Source organism: Hydra viridissima, unplaced genomic scaffold, assembly GCF_058129835.1.
Source record: "Hydra viridissima isolate aposymbiotic clone 2 unplaced genomic scaffold, HvirCarnegie_v1 scaffold_6, whole genome shotgun sequence".
Taxonomy (NCBI): domain Eukaryota; kingdom Metazoa; phylum Cnidaria; class Hydrozoa; order Anthoathecata; family Hydridae; genus Hydra; species Hydra viridissima.
This window is the reverse complement of record NW_028324305.1, coordinates 16,748,298-16,764,812: the sequence shown is the minus strand read 5'-3', so window position 1 is coordinate 16,764,812 and position 16,515 is coordinate 16,748,298. Positions and strand designations below refer to the sequence as shown.

The 16,515-nt window shown below is 30.3% G+C and overlaps 1 protein-coding gene across 5 annotated transcripts in view; it reads right to left on the bottom strand.

Moving 5' to 3' along the window:
- Positions 1 to 7,457: 7,457 nt before the first annotated feature.
- LOC145190243 (uncharacterized) overlaps positions 7,458 to 16,515 on the bottom strand; it is a 15,541-nt gene continuing 6,483 nt past the window's right edge. For 3 of the 5 annotated variants that reach the window (XM_090089937.1, XM_090089934.1, XM_090089933.1), the window contains 8 exons: positions 13,946 to 14,031; positions 13,662 to 13,757; positions 9,000 to 9,447; positions 8,653 to 8,873; positions 8,338 to 8,576; positions 8,151 to 8,247; positions 7,932 to 8,055; positions 7,458 to 7,822 (listed from right to left, as the gene is read on the bottom strand). In XM_090089937.1, the coding sequence (XP_089946063.1) occupies positions 7,677 to 7,822; positions 7,932 to 8,055; positions 8,151 to 8,247; positions 8,338 to 8,576; positions 8,653 to 8,873; positions 9,000 to 9,447; positions 13,662 to 13,757; positions 13,946 to 14,031 (1,457 nt within the window). In that variant the 3' untranslated portion in view covers positions 7,458 to 7,676. Of the gene's footprint in view, positions 7,823 to 7,931; positions 8,056 to 8,150; positions 8,248 to 8,337; positions 8,577 to 8,652; positions 8,874 to 8,999; positions 9,448 to 9,578; positions 9,751 to 13,661; positions 13,758 to 13,945; positions 14,628 to 15,210; positions 16,476 to 16,515 lie in introns of those variants that run through there. The other 2 variants (XM_090089935.1, XM_090089936.1) reach the window with 2 other exon arrangements.

The window sequence follows — 16,515 nt, the reverse complement described above, 5'->3', positions numbered from 1 at the left end:
TTCTTTTTTACACCAAGTGCGCTACTATACTACTATAGAAATGAAACGTTCATTGCTATTGTCAACAAAGATCAATTTAAAATTTATTTCACTCGTTCTTTGGGCGGAGCCAGAGGGTGTAAATGTTTCTAATTTGATTTAAAAATAGAGAAAACATTTGGTTCTGTTCGATGGGAACCTTTTTCGTGTAAACAAAGTACCGTCAATAATAAAATAGGCTTGTAAGGATAATTTTAAAATGATTAAAAGAGTATGGCGAAATATAAAAAAGCTTAAGTAAAATTTTTTGTCAAGATCTGTTATCATTCAACTCCTAGGTCCTTCATTCACCAGCCTTAAGTTTGTGTATTTTTTGAGTATTTTTTCCGATATGTCCCCGTTTTTTGCCTCGACTACTCTATAAGCTCCATAATATATATTCCACTATGCATTATTTTTTAGTAAGTGTAATTTCTAATGGGCTTTTTTATAATTCATTTGATAATGCAGAACCTTTTAAAAAGTTATTCAAATTTACAATTATCTTGCAAAATGCGGCCAGATATTTCATGTTTTCGTTTTTCATATTTCATATATTATTTCATTTGTCATAAAAGGCACATAAGAACCCATTTGTTTTTGTCAAATAAAAATTAGTCTTAATATAGCTGATAAATCATGTTCGGTTAAAACTAAATACTTTGTTATTCTTGCGATTTGCCATAAATTGGCTTTGCTAAATTCTTAAAAACTGTGACAAATTATTTTTTTCTTTATGGTATTTACATTCATTTTATGTATAAGTTATTTATCCTTAACTGTATACATTTCTTTTGTTAAACATAAAAATAAAAAAATTCTATAATATTCATAAACTAAAAGTCTACACCAATATAGTAGATGGAGTAGTTCCCTGGACATGAAACCAATATGCTCTAGGTAGCTATAAAACTAGTTGATATTTTGTATTATTTACTATATCTCTAGTTATACATGTACTAAAGTATTTAAGTAAATGATCTTAATTTCTATATTATCATCAGCGTTATTTCTAAAAGTATTAAGAATATCTACTAAATATTGGGCAAAATATGGGCAAAATATGGGCAAAATATGGGCAAAAAATGACCTTTGGACCCATTTAGGGAAGTCATGGAGTGAAATAATCATGAAAAAAAAAAAAAAATTTATTAGTAATATCAAGGTTGGGGCACCTTATGAAAAGCAATGTTAGTTGAAGATCAAAAAAACCATTTTTTGGATTACCCTAATATCTAGCTATATAAAATTAAGCTTAAAACATGATTCTATTTAAAACATGATTCTATCAAATTCCAGAAACTACCTCTTTATCGTAAAAAAAGCATCAACAGATGGAGCTATCTGTATGTCCACTCATGGCTGCCGAGAGGGGGGGTTATGCGGGGAAGATTCCCGGGGCCCCGTGTGTGTACAAATAATTTTTTTTAAATAATTTTCAAAAGATATAAATAGTTATGACTTTTAAAAGATTTAATTAACCTTTATTTTTAATTCTCAATGACCAGAGTACGCTTCTATTGGTCCTGGGTATATAATTGATCATAATGAGGGCCCCTTAAGAAAACTTCCCCAGGGCCCGAAATTTCTCTCGGCCGCTGTGTGTCCACTCATGTCATTTTCTCTAATTGAAGTCCATTTGCGCAGTTATAATTATTAGGCATGCAATGTTTACATTATACAATTTATTAGTCGTTTAGTTGAAATAATTAGTGATCATTCTTATCATTCAAACTATTATTTCACGCTTTGCTTTGTGGTTTTAATTACAATCTGACAATGATGATGGTTTTACAATCGCGACAAATCTGAAAAAGTATATTTGAGTCCGGATCTGAATGTTAACAGAATGAACTTAGCTTACAGAACTAAAGAATCTTACACAACAATCTCGAACAAATTTTACCGATGTGTTTTTTTAAAAGAATCTCATAAGCTTTCATTTAAAAGGCACGTGGGTTGACACGTGCAAAACGTGTGATGCTCTTGATCTTAAAAGAAACAACAATAACGTACAGGTAGCCTCATCACGTAAGGTAAGACATCGCCTCATCACGTAAGACAAAAGTTGAATTACACAATCGTAAGGCCGATGCTGTCGCTGAAGTTATCAAACGTGATGTTGCAAAAAGTACTTTACCAGTAAGTCAAACATGCAATAATGCTATGGATCTACAAAAGATCTTCCAACTACACACACTGTCCCATACTAGCATGTACTAAAGTTGTCAGCTTTCATTCTTATACATTGGGATTCATGTTACAGACACGGCCAATGAGATCACGTGCGGGTAGCATTAAGGACAATCTGGACAGTTAGGGAACCAAATTGCGTCGTGTTTAATGCAAGCTATTAATTTAGGACATTTACCTTCCTACAAAAAAAAATCTAATACTTTGATTGACAAATGTGCAGGGCAACTTAAAAACAGGTTGCTTATTTTCCTCTACATTAAGTTTATCGCAAATGACACATTTGATAGGATTGAGTATAAATTTTTTATATCAGCACATAGTTACTCAGATTCAGATAGAGACTTTGCCACCATTAAAAGCGTGCAAAACGATGTAAGCTATGCCATGAAAACGATGTAAAGCGTACTATTCTCAGCTCTTGAAAGATCGTTCAAGGTCATTGACATGGAAAAGAAAACTTTTTTAAATTTTGACACTGCCTCGGCTACATTTTTTAATACATCTAAGTTGGGAATAAGCCAGGTTGCCTTATTCCCAACTTAGATGTATTAAAAAATGTGGCCGAGGCAGTGTTGCCTTAAAAGTGACAAAAGATAGTCTAGGAATCGTCTATTTTAAAAAAACTTTAGTACCCTATTAAATTTTCTAGAATGACGAGTTTTCGAAGGAGGAGTACAAATTGAAAAAATTATGAATCCAGAAATTGAACGTCTTCCGGATGCGGTACCAATTAAAGAGACAAAGAAAAAGGACCTTCAACCCATGATGCAGTATTTGGATGAAGTAAATAGGTAAGTGAACAACTCCAATCCTTTCCATTAAAAACAACAATGAATATTATTAACACGGGCGTATGCACGAGCGTATTTAATGAAGATGAGATAGATATAAGGAAGAGGGAAAGGGATTTTTCCGACCCCCCCCCCCCCCCGCCCCTATAAGTAAGCACAAGTTTATTATTTAAAAGCCCATATAAAATCTTGTCTTTAAATCATCTTGATTAAGGAAATAACTTCATGTAAATCTAGAGGTGATGAAACCACTTCCTATGGTCTCTGTACTGAATTTTCCATCATATCACAAATGTGCATTTTTTTTGTAATCGACTTAGCCTAACTGGGGCAGTTTTTATATATCTTTTGCCTTCAAGCATTATGCTGGTTCTAGGATTTTAACAAAAAGTAAGTTCCACTTCGACTTATTTGTAAGCCGAGCTGTAAAACAATAAATAAGAGTATGTATAAAAACAATACATCAAAGGTCCTTTTGGCATGGTATTTTAAATAAACACAGTTTAAAAGTTTGCTTAACAATTACAGTTAGTCAGTTGCATATTGTGTCACAGAAATGTTCCTCAATGCAGGATTTAGTTAAAAGGGAGTGCAAATCCAACAAATCATCAAGTTGATGGTGTTGGTAACAAACAAAAAAATTCTTAAGCTATAAATTTCTGCCCCATTTTCAGCCGACAGCCAAATATATATATATGAATATTATATTATTTACAGCTAAATCAAGGTCTCTGTTTGACGATAAAAATCACTTTTCTTTCAAATCACTTTCGAATTTCAAAATCGGTGTTTTTGATGATTGTGATTTATTAGTTTGTTTTTTTTTTCAAATTATGTACATGTAACTAGAGTTTTTTTAAATCTAAAAATTATTGCAAAAAAAATTTTACATCATAAAAACGTAAATCTCTCACCTCCGCCCACCTCCTCAGAACGTATTATACGAACGACCCACAGTTACTCAGGATGATCAAAAAACGGCAAAAACTCAAATAAAATTTGATTAACAACATAAATAAACATAATTTATGTCGAAATCATAGTTTTTTAGGTCAATGAATTCAAATTTATTAATAAAAATATTTTCTACGCACACCTTTGATGCGTGCATCGCGCGTATACGCGTTCATGCGCGAGTTAGCTTTAACTACTCGCGTAAAAGATATTTTTTGGTAAAATTTTAGAATTTTCAAGCCAAAACACGACACTTAATACATTACTTTATTTGATATTTGATTCTCCTTAATAATTCTTATGTTTTTCTAAAAGATATGCTTGAAAGTTTTTAATCTAAACTTAGGAAAAGAAAATGCATCTGATTCATAGTGTTTAACCTCCATTTATTTTTACCGAGTGTTGATATTTAGAATTTCTTATCAAACTCTCCAGTGCATTATCCGAATATAACCTAATTGGCAAAGTTAGTTTATGTGATAAGGAAGTAATATGCAGTAGCAGTTTGTGTGCAGTAAAGAAGCTTAATATACCATCAGTACAAATTCACAATGAGTTTAGTTGTTTCAGTGGCAGTGTAAATCTAAACATTGATATTAATGGGATTTCCATAAGAAATGGTTATGAGAATATCATGCAATCTTTTGATCGCAATCAACTTTAGTAATTTCAAAAAAAACTTCATGATTTTGCTTATCTGGCAGCATTGCCATCATTTATTTCAGCAGTTACCATGGATATAAATATACCATTAATTTAAACCGAGCTTTAGCTGGTTTACAATATCAATGGTAGCGCTGATATCTGAAAAAAAAGTGTATTTTAAGAATACTAATTAAGCCTTTCCACTAAAATATCGTGCAAGGTAAGGTAAATATGTACATTGTGTCCAAGAGCTGAGTTTCTGATCATTTAATAATTCCGCTGAGGTTATTATTCACTTATAATACAAGAGCTTCCTCTACGCTCATACTAAAGGGAAAAATTTTATCCAAGGTGTTTTTAGGTTCTTTAAGGTTTAAAACATTAGACATTATTTTTAAAAAAAAACGTAACCTTTTTTTTTCTCACCAGCAGCATTGTAATAAAATCTTGAAAATATCAGAAACATTTTTTAAAATTTTATCTAATTGTTTACTTTACACTGTTTAACATTTTATGTCGTTATTGCTTTGACAATTATCACATTAGGTTTCCTATAATGTTTAAGTAAATAATGTTACTTATATATTACAGGAAATACTGAAGTTGTTGAGTAATGCTATTTCAAATATGTAGTATAAAATTGACAATAAACATTTTAACAAACTTCTAAGAAACATATAAACATATATATATATATATATATATATATATATATATATATATATATATATATATATATATATATATATATATATATATATATATATATATATATATATATATATATATATATATATACTAAAATAGGTTATGCGAGTAAAAAGTTCAAATTCAAGTTTCCCACCATATTCATTTGTTTTGATATAAGAAAATACTGTTGAAAAAAATGGCGGAAAGCAAGGTTTTATCGATTCATTAACATTTGTATTTCTTCAGTAACTCCCTATAATTAACTGAAAAAAATACGTATCTCCTCTGAACTCGTTGTAACATTCTTTTAACTGACATTTAAACCAAAAAAGTTTGTATTCTGGTTTACTTTAGAAAATTCTTTAAATTTGAACAAAAAACCTGATGTTCCATTTTTTTTTTCTTCTTGCATTTAAAATATAAAGAGTCAAAAGATTATCTTTAAAATAGAATAGACTTTAATTTAAATCAAAAAGTCTCCATTATCATTAAGTAAAAGTCCCACATTTTTTAGATTTCTTTGAAAATAATGTTAAATTTTTTAACTTCTTTTAACTAAAAAATAAAAAAAAATCAGTTTTATGAGAAATTACTTTTGCATTTTAAATAAAAAATACTGGTAATTTAATTTTATCAAAAGAAGAGCACTTTATTTGCAAAAAAGTTGTTTTTTGCCATTTTTTTGTTGCTTTGAGTCACTGTGCGACCTCTTATGACATAATCTATTTCAGAAGAGTGCTATACCAAGTACTCTTTTGAATAACTTTTATATGCTGTTTTCATTGCAAAACTCCTATTCTTCTGCGACTATATCAACAATTCTTTCAATGTTGCCTGACTCAGGCAAGGAGAAATTGGAATGGGCTAAGAATTATCGTCGGCTCTCAAAAGATTAATATTTGAATAATTATTTCGCAATTATTATTTGAAGTAATCAATTCAAAATAATCTCTAGCTCCAATATTGGATGTGGAAAATATTTTGGTTTCCGATATTCTCAAAAATGTTAATACAGGTTATATACCGGTATTCAAATATTCAAACCTGTTTCAAGAATATTCAACTTTTAAAAGTATTCTACTTAATGCTTTAATGTTACAGCTGTAAGAAGGAAAAGAGAAAAAGTATTTTTGTTTTTATAATAGATTGAGCTTTAAACTTTAATTAATTTCGAATTCGAGTCTTTGATTTGGTCAATAATCTTGTTAGAAGTTAAGACCCTCTTGGTTTTTTTCGACAGGAAATCAAAACTACTTTAGTGAAATCTTCCTTTTTAAATCTCTTTTTTTGATGAATCAGAAATTTTTCCATCAAACATCGATCATCTGTTTTGGTTTTCCAATTTCTGTTTTTATTATTCTGATCACTCATACATCATATTGTCGTTTAATTGATAACTCGTCAATTAATAGACGAGTTATCAATTAAGAGCTAGATTGGATAGGCTTCGAATCTGCACGGAACCACTGAATTTGAACTTATCTGTTAGAATTCACCTAGCGTGATACCCAGAAAAACTCCCCCCAACCCTCTTTCCCCCAAATTCCCTTTCAGCCGGTCTGGTTGTTACAAGTAATTGATCTTAAACTGAAAGTTAACGTTAAAGAACACAAAATACGAACGCGACACAAAATGTTAACAAACGTAAAATACGAACGCGACACAAATGTTGACAAACGTAAAATTAAGCATTAGCACTTTGTTTTTCCGTTAACGGATAATAACGAATAAACTTCAATTTATTTGAAATAAATTGAATTTAAATCGATTTATATATTTAGACAGTTATAAATTCATGAGAATTAACGCTAAATCACATACCTCCTATTATTTTGTTCAAATCTTTTAAGATATTACAATTAAATCCTTTAAACTTTTTTTTCCAAGACGAGGTGATTTATAAATATGTCTTACTAAAAATGGACAACATTTTATATCCGATTGATAACCTTTGCGGGTTAAAATTGGAAAAGTTGTGCCCTGGTAAAAAAAATCCACATTAACATCTTTAAAGTACATAAATATTAACATCTGCTTTAACAAACTGTCTTTCAAACGCGAGGAATAGGCCCTTAGGACTTAATTATATGAGAAAAAAAAAAAAAAAAAAAACTTCCACGAAAAAGTAACTTTGTTAAAAAATCCTGAAAAGACAAAATAATATTGTTTTAAAAGCTCTTTCTTCATAAATACATTCTTTTGAGAAATATGTACATTATCTATGTACACAATATAAAACTCTATTTTATAATTACAAGCTATTCACTACATCAATATATTGACATTGTAATAAATAACCTACTTGCTTATTTGAAAAGCTGTTTCTTGCGCTGGCAAACTACGAACGCCTGAGATGTACACTCTAATAGTACGTAATTCAAATTAAGGCTGATTAAGAGATCCCATATCAGTTAGAGCACTGGTAGCGAGTTCTTCGGCAGAAGTAACTTGTTCATCACCATTTAACTCGTTATTGTTCATAGAATGTATGGCAATTATTTGCCCGTCAGAAACTGTCACGTAAGCCACTAGATTTAAACATATGAGGAGTAATAATTCTATTGTAACTACTCTATACAGATGCAAATACTATCGTACACTCATATTCAAGATAAATGCACACTGTAAATTCCATACCCCCTGAGCTAATTCTTCCAAGAAGCGATTTCTGTTGTTGCTGTAATGTAACAGGACATTCTTTGTGCGCTAGCAATAAAGCCTTCAACTGAGCCACTTCAGATCTGAGATTGCTGATTTCATTCTAGAAATGAAAACAGATTTTCTGTGATATGCGCGGAACAACAAATAACTGTGTGTGAAACAGGGATCATTATATTCGGAAAAATATAACGCTACCATTAACTCAGCATTAGTTTGCATCAAATCATCAGACTTCTTTTCTAATTGATTAACCCATACTTTTCTCTTTTGACGACACCGTGAAGCTGCCGCTCTAAGCGAAAGCAATTATCAAACAACTTTAGATAAAAATTGACTTAACTTTAGATAAAAATTGAAGTCTAAAAAAATATATAAAGGTAACCTGTTTCGTTCCAGAAATTTCCTTCTCTTTTCATCTGGAGTTAAGTCTTCGCTAGCTCTACCTCTTCTTTTGCCTCCTGATTCTGAGCCTTCTTTCATTGAGTCTTCGTCCTCCAAAATAATATCTTTGTACTTTCCTTGGTTAGAAGGAGACATAGAAATCCGGTGAGAAACTCCATTCAGGGAATTGTTATTATCCATGTTGTTTATAGAGTTTTGTTGAACCGTTTGTCTCAATTTCTAAATTAGGCAACAGAACTATCTAACGGTAAAATTTAAATGCAAAAATATTTTCAACTTTATGTCAACATCAAACCTGTTTAGTGTATGTCGATCCTGCTGAGTTATTCGACGATAGTGCTGAAGATGTGATGCTACCTATTGATAACGGAGAGGCGGCTGTAGATGCTAAGGATGACAACACTAGAGGATTTACGTTATTCTGAAAGACGACAGATTGGGTGCCTGCTTGCTTTGTTGCTATAGTTCCGACAATAGTTGCCTGTACCTTTGTGGATGACGGACTGGAAGAAAATTCTAAAACAAATAGAAAAAATAATATTCTGAAGAGAAAAAAGGAATATTGACACCGGAGTGGTCAAGCTTACTAATAGCAAATTTAAACTGTTAAAAAAAAAAAAAAATCTTATGTTGGATTCTTACGTATTTTTATCTGTCCTGACTTAATTAATTTAGTCAAACGCTCTCTCAAGGCTTCATGTGACGCAGCTTGCTGATTAAGTTGTGTCGAAGAACTTACAGAGTTTGACAACCCGGGCGGTTCAACAATAACTGATGGAGTAGATTGCGCACGAAGTTGCTGTTGATAAAGCGCAAACACCGCTGAATGCCGTTGCTCAGAAGTTTGGGTTTGATCCTCTTCGGTTTGGCAAAGTTCTTGATATCTTTGATGAACTAAAAAGGATTCGTCGTCTTCTTTTTTAATGCTCTCAGTGGTTGAAGAAACGCTGGATTCGCTAGTGGAGTAACATTTTTGATCAGAAATATTTTCTCCTTCTTCTGCAGTATGCTTTGCAGCCAGAGGTTTTTTTAAGCTATGTAAAGCTGACGATGAGAAGGAAGGAATCGGAGTTATAATAGGAATCGGCGTCTGCAAAAAAAATTAATATCATAGATTTTAGTATGATTAAAGAGAACTTAGGTAGATCAATATGTCGATAAAAATATACGAATGGTCTACAGAAGTAAAAAAAAAATACAATTAAAAGTTCTCTCACTAACATATTTTTTAAAACTTAAAACTTGTGAAAACATCAGAATGTCAAAATGGCTGTAAGAAATACAACTTTAGAATAAAATTTACACAGTAGAACTTTTTTCATATGTATTTCATAGAACACCGCTAACTTGAAAAAAGCGTTAGACTCATCATTTTGCGCACTCACTTTATGCTTAGCCAGGCATGACGTAGTTTTAAAAATGAAAAAGAAGCCTCATTGAAGTTGTCGCATTAGAGAAGAGAAATAACGAAATATAAAAGTGCACGAAAGGTAAACTCTCTGATAGGTTAGACTTCAGAATAAAAAATAAAATTCAATTACTAAAAAACTTACGACTCACAGCACTATTCTAATAAAGATAATTTGTACCAACTTATTTTAGTGTACTTATTCACTGTGTTCGGTGTTCTTCACTCACACAGGATTTTGAAGACTAAGATCTGAAAACAAGAATTGAAATTGAGGTTTCAAGCTGTAAAATTTGAAGCCCGTTTTTAAAACTGCTTCGATTTGAATTCGAACTTCAAATTCGAAGTCTGATTAGAAACTTCAAACTCGATTCTTACATTCGGGCCAAATACTTTATTTTAAAAAGAAACGAGAACCACCTCTAAATGAAGTGTGAACTATTTCCTACGTAGCGATTTTGAAGAGAAACGAGGAACACCACTAAATGAAAAGTGAACTGTTTCTTATGTAGCGATTTTGAAGAGAAACGAGGACTAAAATACCACTAAATGAAATGTGAACTGAATTTCTAATGCAGAGATTTTGGTACTTTTTTATACCCAGCACAAAGACTCAAAAACAAATAGACGAATAGAACTGGTATTAATCAAGAAAATTTAGCAATCTTGCTTGCTTATAGTTTAAATTAGGACAAAAAAGTTCTATACACAATTTTATTGAGAGTTTAAATAAAAAAATTGAAAGGCACACAGGATAAAATTTATAAAAATATTGCAGTGCGCTACCTACAAATTTGATTTCAATATGAATATTAATTTAGAAAAAATATAGCCTAAGCATTATCTCTACACAAGACAGATATATATTAACACAACAATATAACCAAAGAAATTACAGAAATAAAAAATATATTGTTTCGACTCCAAACCTAAAGGAGCTTTTAAGAGCATATCATCAAAAGCATATCAGATCAGTAATTAATAACATATTGATTGCACTTAATAGTCTCAGTACATCTATGAGTCATAGACTCGATAAGTTTGTCAATTAACTTGCATTTTAGAACAGGATTTCAGTCTCTTGGAATGATACGTAATATTAGAAGTATGGTCACTGAGAAATCCATTGATCTTATAAGAACTAGACTTACTGAGTATGACATTTCCCTAGAAGAGCAAATAGGTACTATAGCCAATGGTGCAAGTATCATGATGAAGTTTGGTCAAGACAGATTCCTTACATATTCCATTTATTTGCATCAGTAGCTATAGCTTTGATTCAAAAGCTGTTTAGTTCAAAGCAATCTCTAGAATTGGAAGTGGAGGTCACAACTAGTAACGTTGAAAAAGAAAGAAAAAACTGATCTTATCAGATGAATTCAAAAAGTTCCTAATGGAACGTGAAAAAAAAAGACACTGAAAAACTGACTAAAAAGAAATACAGTTGTTTGAGGCAACTAAAGTGAGAACTAGCAATCTTCAAAAGCAAATGCTCTTCAATAAATTAGACTCAACTTAGTTGATTCTGAAAGAGCTTTTTCAGCAATTGGCCTCTTTGTCAACTGACATGTACATCAACATTAAACTTGAATTTATAGAAATCCAGAAAAATGATAATTAGTTTTCAATTAATACTAGCAAAGAGCGCTTTAGAACAGAAGATATAAGCAAAAATAGTACCCCATGTTATTCCAGTTTAGAAAAACAGCTTTACTAATAAAAAAAAATTTACCCCATTTTTATTAGCAGATTTTCTAAATAGGGCGCTATTTTTGCCAATATCTCTTGTTCTAAAGGACTCCTTGACCTGATGAATCCAGTCAAACCTGGCTGATCCCAGGTTTTGAAATGTTAAACCCGGTAAGTCCTGATTCCCAAGTTTGGAACATTAGAGCCGAAAAGGACACCCTAGTAAGCTCAAATAGTTACTTTAATGGTCTATGGTAGTACATATATTGTACTTCTCATATTCTAAATTAATTTTACATCATTCAAAGTTATCATAAATTAAAAACTAATCATAAATTATATAATATAATCATAAATTCATATAAAATCTTTTTTTTTTTCTTTCACGAATCAATTATTAGTTGGTTTTGGATTTTTTTTTAATATCAGTGTAAAATCAACTGACATTAATAAAACTTCATTTGTTTGTTTAAAACTGGTGGCATCAGTTTTAAACATTTCACTATTTCAACAATTATTATGCTCGGCACTTGTAAAAGTGACAGAAGTACACTTTTACACTTGTAAAAGTGATGAAAAATTGATAGTTTAATCATTTTACATTAAATGAAATTTGGTGAAAATAATGGACCCCTTAAAGCAACTTATTGTATTATTCTTAATGATGCACTGGATTTTATGCTTAGTAATGCACCATTTATGGTTTTCAAGTAAATACCAGGAAATTATGCTTGACACTTGTAAAAGTGTAAGACAAAAGTTGCCTTAGACAATCCTACTTTAAATTCATTAAGTGGTGCTGATTGTGTGATTAAATCAGCCTGGTTGGTGGTTTTCCACTGAATAGGTTCCTGATGCTTCTGCTGTCACACACCATTTAGGTTTTAGACAGCAGAACATGCAGATACCAATAACTTCATCTGGAAATATAGCTTTAAATGCAAGACATGATTTCTCTAAGTTACTTTAGATTCAATGCTTTTCAATGTGCTGATTTTTACTTATTCTAATGAAAACTTGCTCTACATAATAAGCAAGTTCACCAGTACTTAGTACTGGTGAACTTGCTTATTATGTAGAGCAAAATACAAAAACTACACATTAGAAGTAACTATATAATATAAGATTGTTGTAAAACTCTTTTTTTTTTTTTTTAATTAAACTACTAAAGTAAAACTTACTTATCACAAATTTTGACAAGAAAAAACTTTAATAGGTGATGCATGAGTTATCAGACAATATAAAAACTTTAATATCTTTTTTTTTTTCTAAAATAAAGTATTTTTGAAGAAAAATCAGTTATTTCTTATTTAAAAAAACATCATCATCAGCAAAAGATCTCAATTTTGCTGACACCTTTCATATGCAACTGTAAAAAATTCAAATGATTTTCTTTTAGTTTTAATTTAATGTGAACAATCAAGATTTGCTCTGTTAAAACTTTCTAACTTTCCTCACAAACTTTTTGAGCCACATGTCAAACTTTTTGAGCCACATGTTCAAAATTTTTCAGTTGTTGAGTTGGATTCCTTATCAATGTAATTGACAAATTCATCCATACAATTTAAAGTATCTTTAGAGTAATGAGAATTACTCTAAAGATACTTTAAATCAGTCCAAAATAAATCAGTCCAAAATAAATAGTTAAAGTTTCCATGATACTTGTGAGTGAATGGAAAAAAATTGATTTTCTAAACATTCATTATCCACATTTAAAACTGGTCTTTTTCTGATAAAAAGCACAGACAAGGATGTTATGTGAACAGAAAATTTTTTATCAGAAAAAGACTGACCAGTTTCAAGCCTTTTTCAGTTATCATAGATTATATTTCAACATATTCCTTCTTTTTCAAAAAGGTTTTTGATTTCACTATTTTCTAAGTTAGGACTTTTGCAAAAAAAATTTAAGACATTTTTAAAGATTCTTGTTCTGCTGCATTTAAACTCATTTTAAATAAATTTGTTTTAAATATTAAAACAAACATTTGATAGATATTTTTTACATATGCATAAAACCACACAAATGTTTACTCAGCTAGAAAAATTAAATTTAAACTTATTTTCTAACTTATGCATCATCTGCTAACTTAGTTTAGAATTATAAATATTAACAACAGAATGAAATGTTGATATAATTTTAAAATATTAACAACAGTATTTTTAACATTGCCAAAATCATAACAAAATTAACAAAGCCTAATGTTTACCTGTAGTGGCCCTTTTGATTGTTTTATGTTGTTTGAAGTAGTATCATCATGAATTACATCAGAACGATGTTGGTTCTTAGACGCTAAACTAAAATCCTGTTAATAAACAAAAATTAAAAAGCACCAACAAAAAAGTATGTTTCCTCGACCTACAAACAACTTGGCTACAACTTCACCTACAAATTATATTTCACCGTATAACAGTAAACATTTGATCATTATAACAGTAACATTAACACCTTATAACAGTGATCAAACGAATTATAACAGTAACATTTGAGTACCTGATCAAATGGATTAATTTCTTCAAAGAGCTGAGAATCTACAACATCTGAGGTTTGCATGAAACGGGTTGGTGTAGGTGTTTGATCTTAAGAAGATTTCAAAATATTATCATAAATAATATTAATAGCATAACAAACAATATCAATTACCATTTTTAACATTTATGCATATTCATCAAACAAAGAAAAGCTTTTCAATTTTCTATTTTAAATAAAAATCTACAATTAAATTTTTTAAAATTTTTTTCAGTTCATTTTTATAAACTTTGTACCAACAAAAAAAGATTGCAAAATTTTCTTAAAAATTAAAAATTTAGATAATACATTATGAGGAAAATTCACTTTGGCGAAGCCATATTTTCTTATGTAGAAAGGAACCATTAATTCTGAGATATCACTTTATTTTTAGCCATTTTAACAAATTTGCTTTTATATTGTTAAGTTTTTCCATAAAAAAAAATTGTTTTATAATAAAATAAATATTTTCATCTAGGATATGTTTGGAGTTTGCATTAAGCTTAAGTATTATTTGTGGCTGTAATAAATGCCTGGGTTTAATTTAAGGTGAAAAGGTCATAATAGTAAAAAAAAAATTATTAAAAAATTTGCTTTGAGTTTAAGATTTATTATTAAAAGAAGCAAAAAAAATAAAATAATAAAGACGACAACTTGTAAATGGGACCTGGGCAAAGTACTTAGCAAAGAGAAATGTTTGTTTAAATGGGACCTGGGCAAAGTACTTAGCAAAGAGAAATGTTTGTTTAAATGGGACCTGGGCAAAGTACTTAGCAAAGAGAAATGTTTGTTTAAATGGGACCTGGGCAAAGTACTTAGCAAAGAGAAATGTTTGTTTAAATGGGACCTGGGCAAAGTACTTAGCAAAGAGAAATGTTTGTTTAAATGGGACCTGGGCAAAGTACTTAGCAAAGAGAAATGTTTGTTTAAATGGGACCTGGGCAAAGTACTTAGCAAAGAGAAATGTTTGTTTAAATGGGACCTGGGCAAAGTACTTAGCAAAGAGAAATGTTTGTTTAAATGGGACCTGGGCAAAGTACTTAGCAAAGAGAAATGTTTGTTTAAATGGGACCTGGGCAAAGTACTTAGCAAAGAGAAATGTTTGTTTAAATGGGACCTGGGCAAAGTACTTAGCAAAGAGAAATGTTTGTTTAAATGGGACCTGGGCAAAGTACTTAGCAAAGAGAAATGTTTGTTTAAATGGGACCTGGGCAGTACTTAGCAAAGAGAAACGTTTGTTTAAATGGGACCTGGGCAGTACTTAGCAAAGAGAAACATTTGTTTAAAACTGTTAAAAAATTTGAATTCCAAAAGCAAGTTTACTTAGATACATAAATTGAAAGAAACCACAGATACTGGTGCATTAGTATTTTTTGTAAGTGCTGCCAGGTTTTTTTTTCAAACTTAAAAGATGATATTTTATTAGTATAGCACCTCTTCACAACATCTAAGTTGCATCACAAAATGTCAGTTAGAGTTACATATTCTCTAACATTTGATTTGACAAAGCAAAGTTATATTTCAATTCCATCTAGCTGGGAATCAGCCACACTGCTAAAGGCACACTAACTTGAGTTTTTCCTCTCCAGTGGTCACAAAGTTGTCTTGTGCAACAAGCATTAAAAAAGGTGACATCAGATGAATTTAATTTGTACTTTGCTGTAAATGAAATACAGAGCAATATGGGGTTTGCTACCATAGTTCTTTGAATTAACTTATGTGAAGGCACTCACAGAAAATTGTGATACATCCTATCTGTTGTATGACTGAATAGATTTTTTTTTACATCATATTATCATGATGAGAAATTATTAGACAATCATGATTATTATTTTGATTCATTAATTAAACTCAGCTGAAAATTACTTAGTAATGGTGATACTTTCTCCACAATGTAACTGTTGAACAAAACTATTTATGATTGGCTAAAAAAATACTTCACCTTAGCATCAGAAAAATACTAATTTATGAAATGGTGAAGTAATTGACACTGTATTTTTACTGGCTTTCACTCAGTGTTATGCCCTGGCTTTCAGATATCTTTTGACAGGAATGTACTTAATTATGAGAACACTTGCTTTCTTTTGTCATGAACTTATCCAATGTAAAATCATGTTACTTAAAATGGATTTTATGATTTTCTTACAAATTTTTTATTGCAGTTCATCATGCCATATAAACTAGTACATGTGTACAAGCAAAATAAGAGAATTAATTCAAACAGCTACATGTTCAAAGTAATCTTAGTCAGATGAAAAGTAAATGAAAGAGGTTTTTTTTTTTTTTTGAAATTTTGATCCCATACGTATTGTTCTTGATACTTACAGATTGTACTTAAGAATGTCTTAAAAAACAGTATTTAGCTGAATTTTCAGAATGAAAATAAAAACAAGAAAAAACTGGTTAGTTTTATTTAGGAGATTGCTTATAAAAAAGCTATTAGTATTGTCAATTTTGGTATAGTTACAATCTAATTGCATGTAAAAAAAAAAAAAAAAAAAAAAAAAAAAAAAAAAAAAAAAAAAATTTGGAGTTGGGGTTGATAAAACTATCCT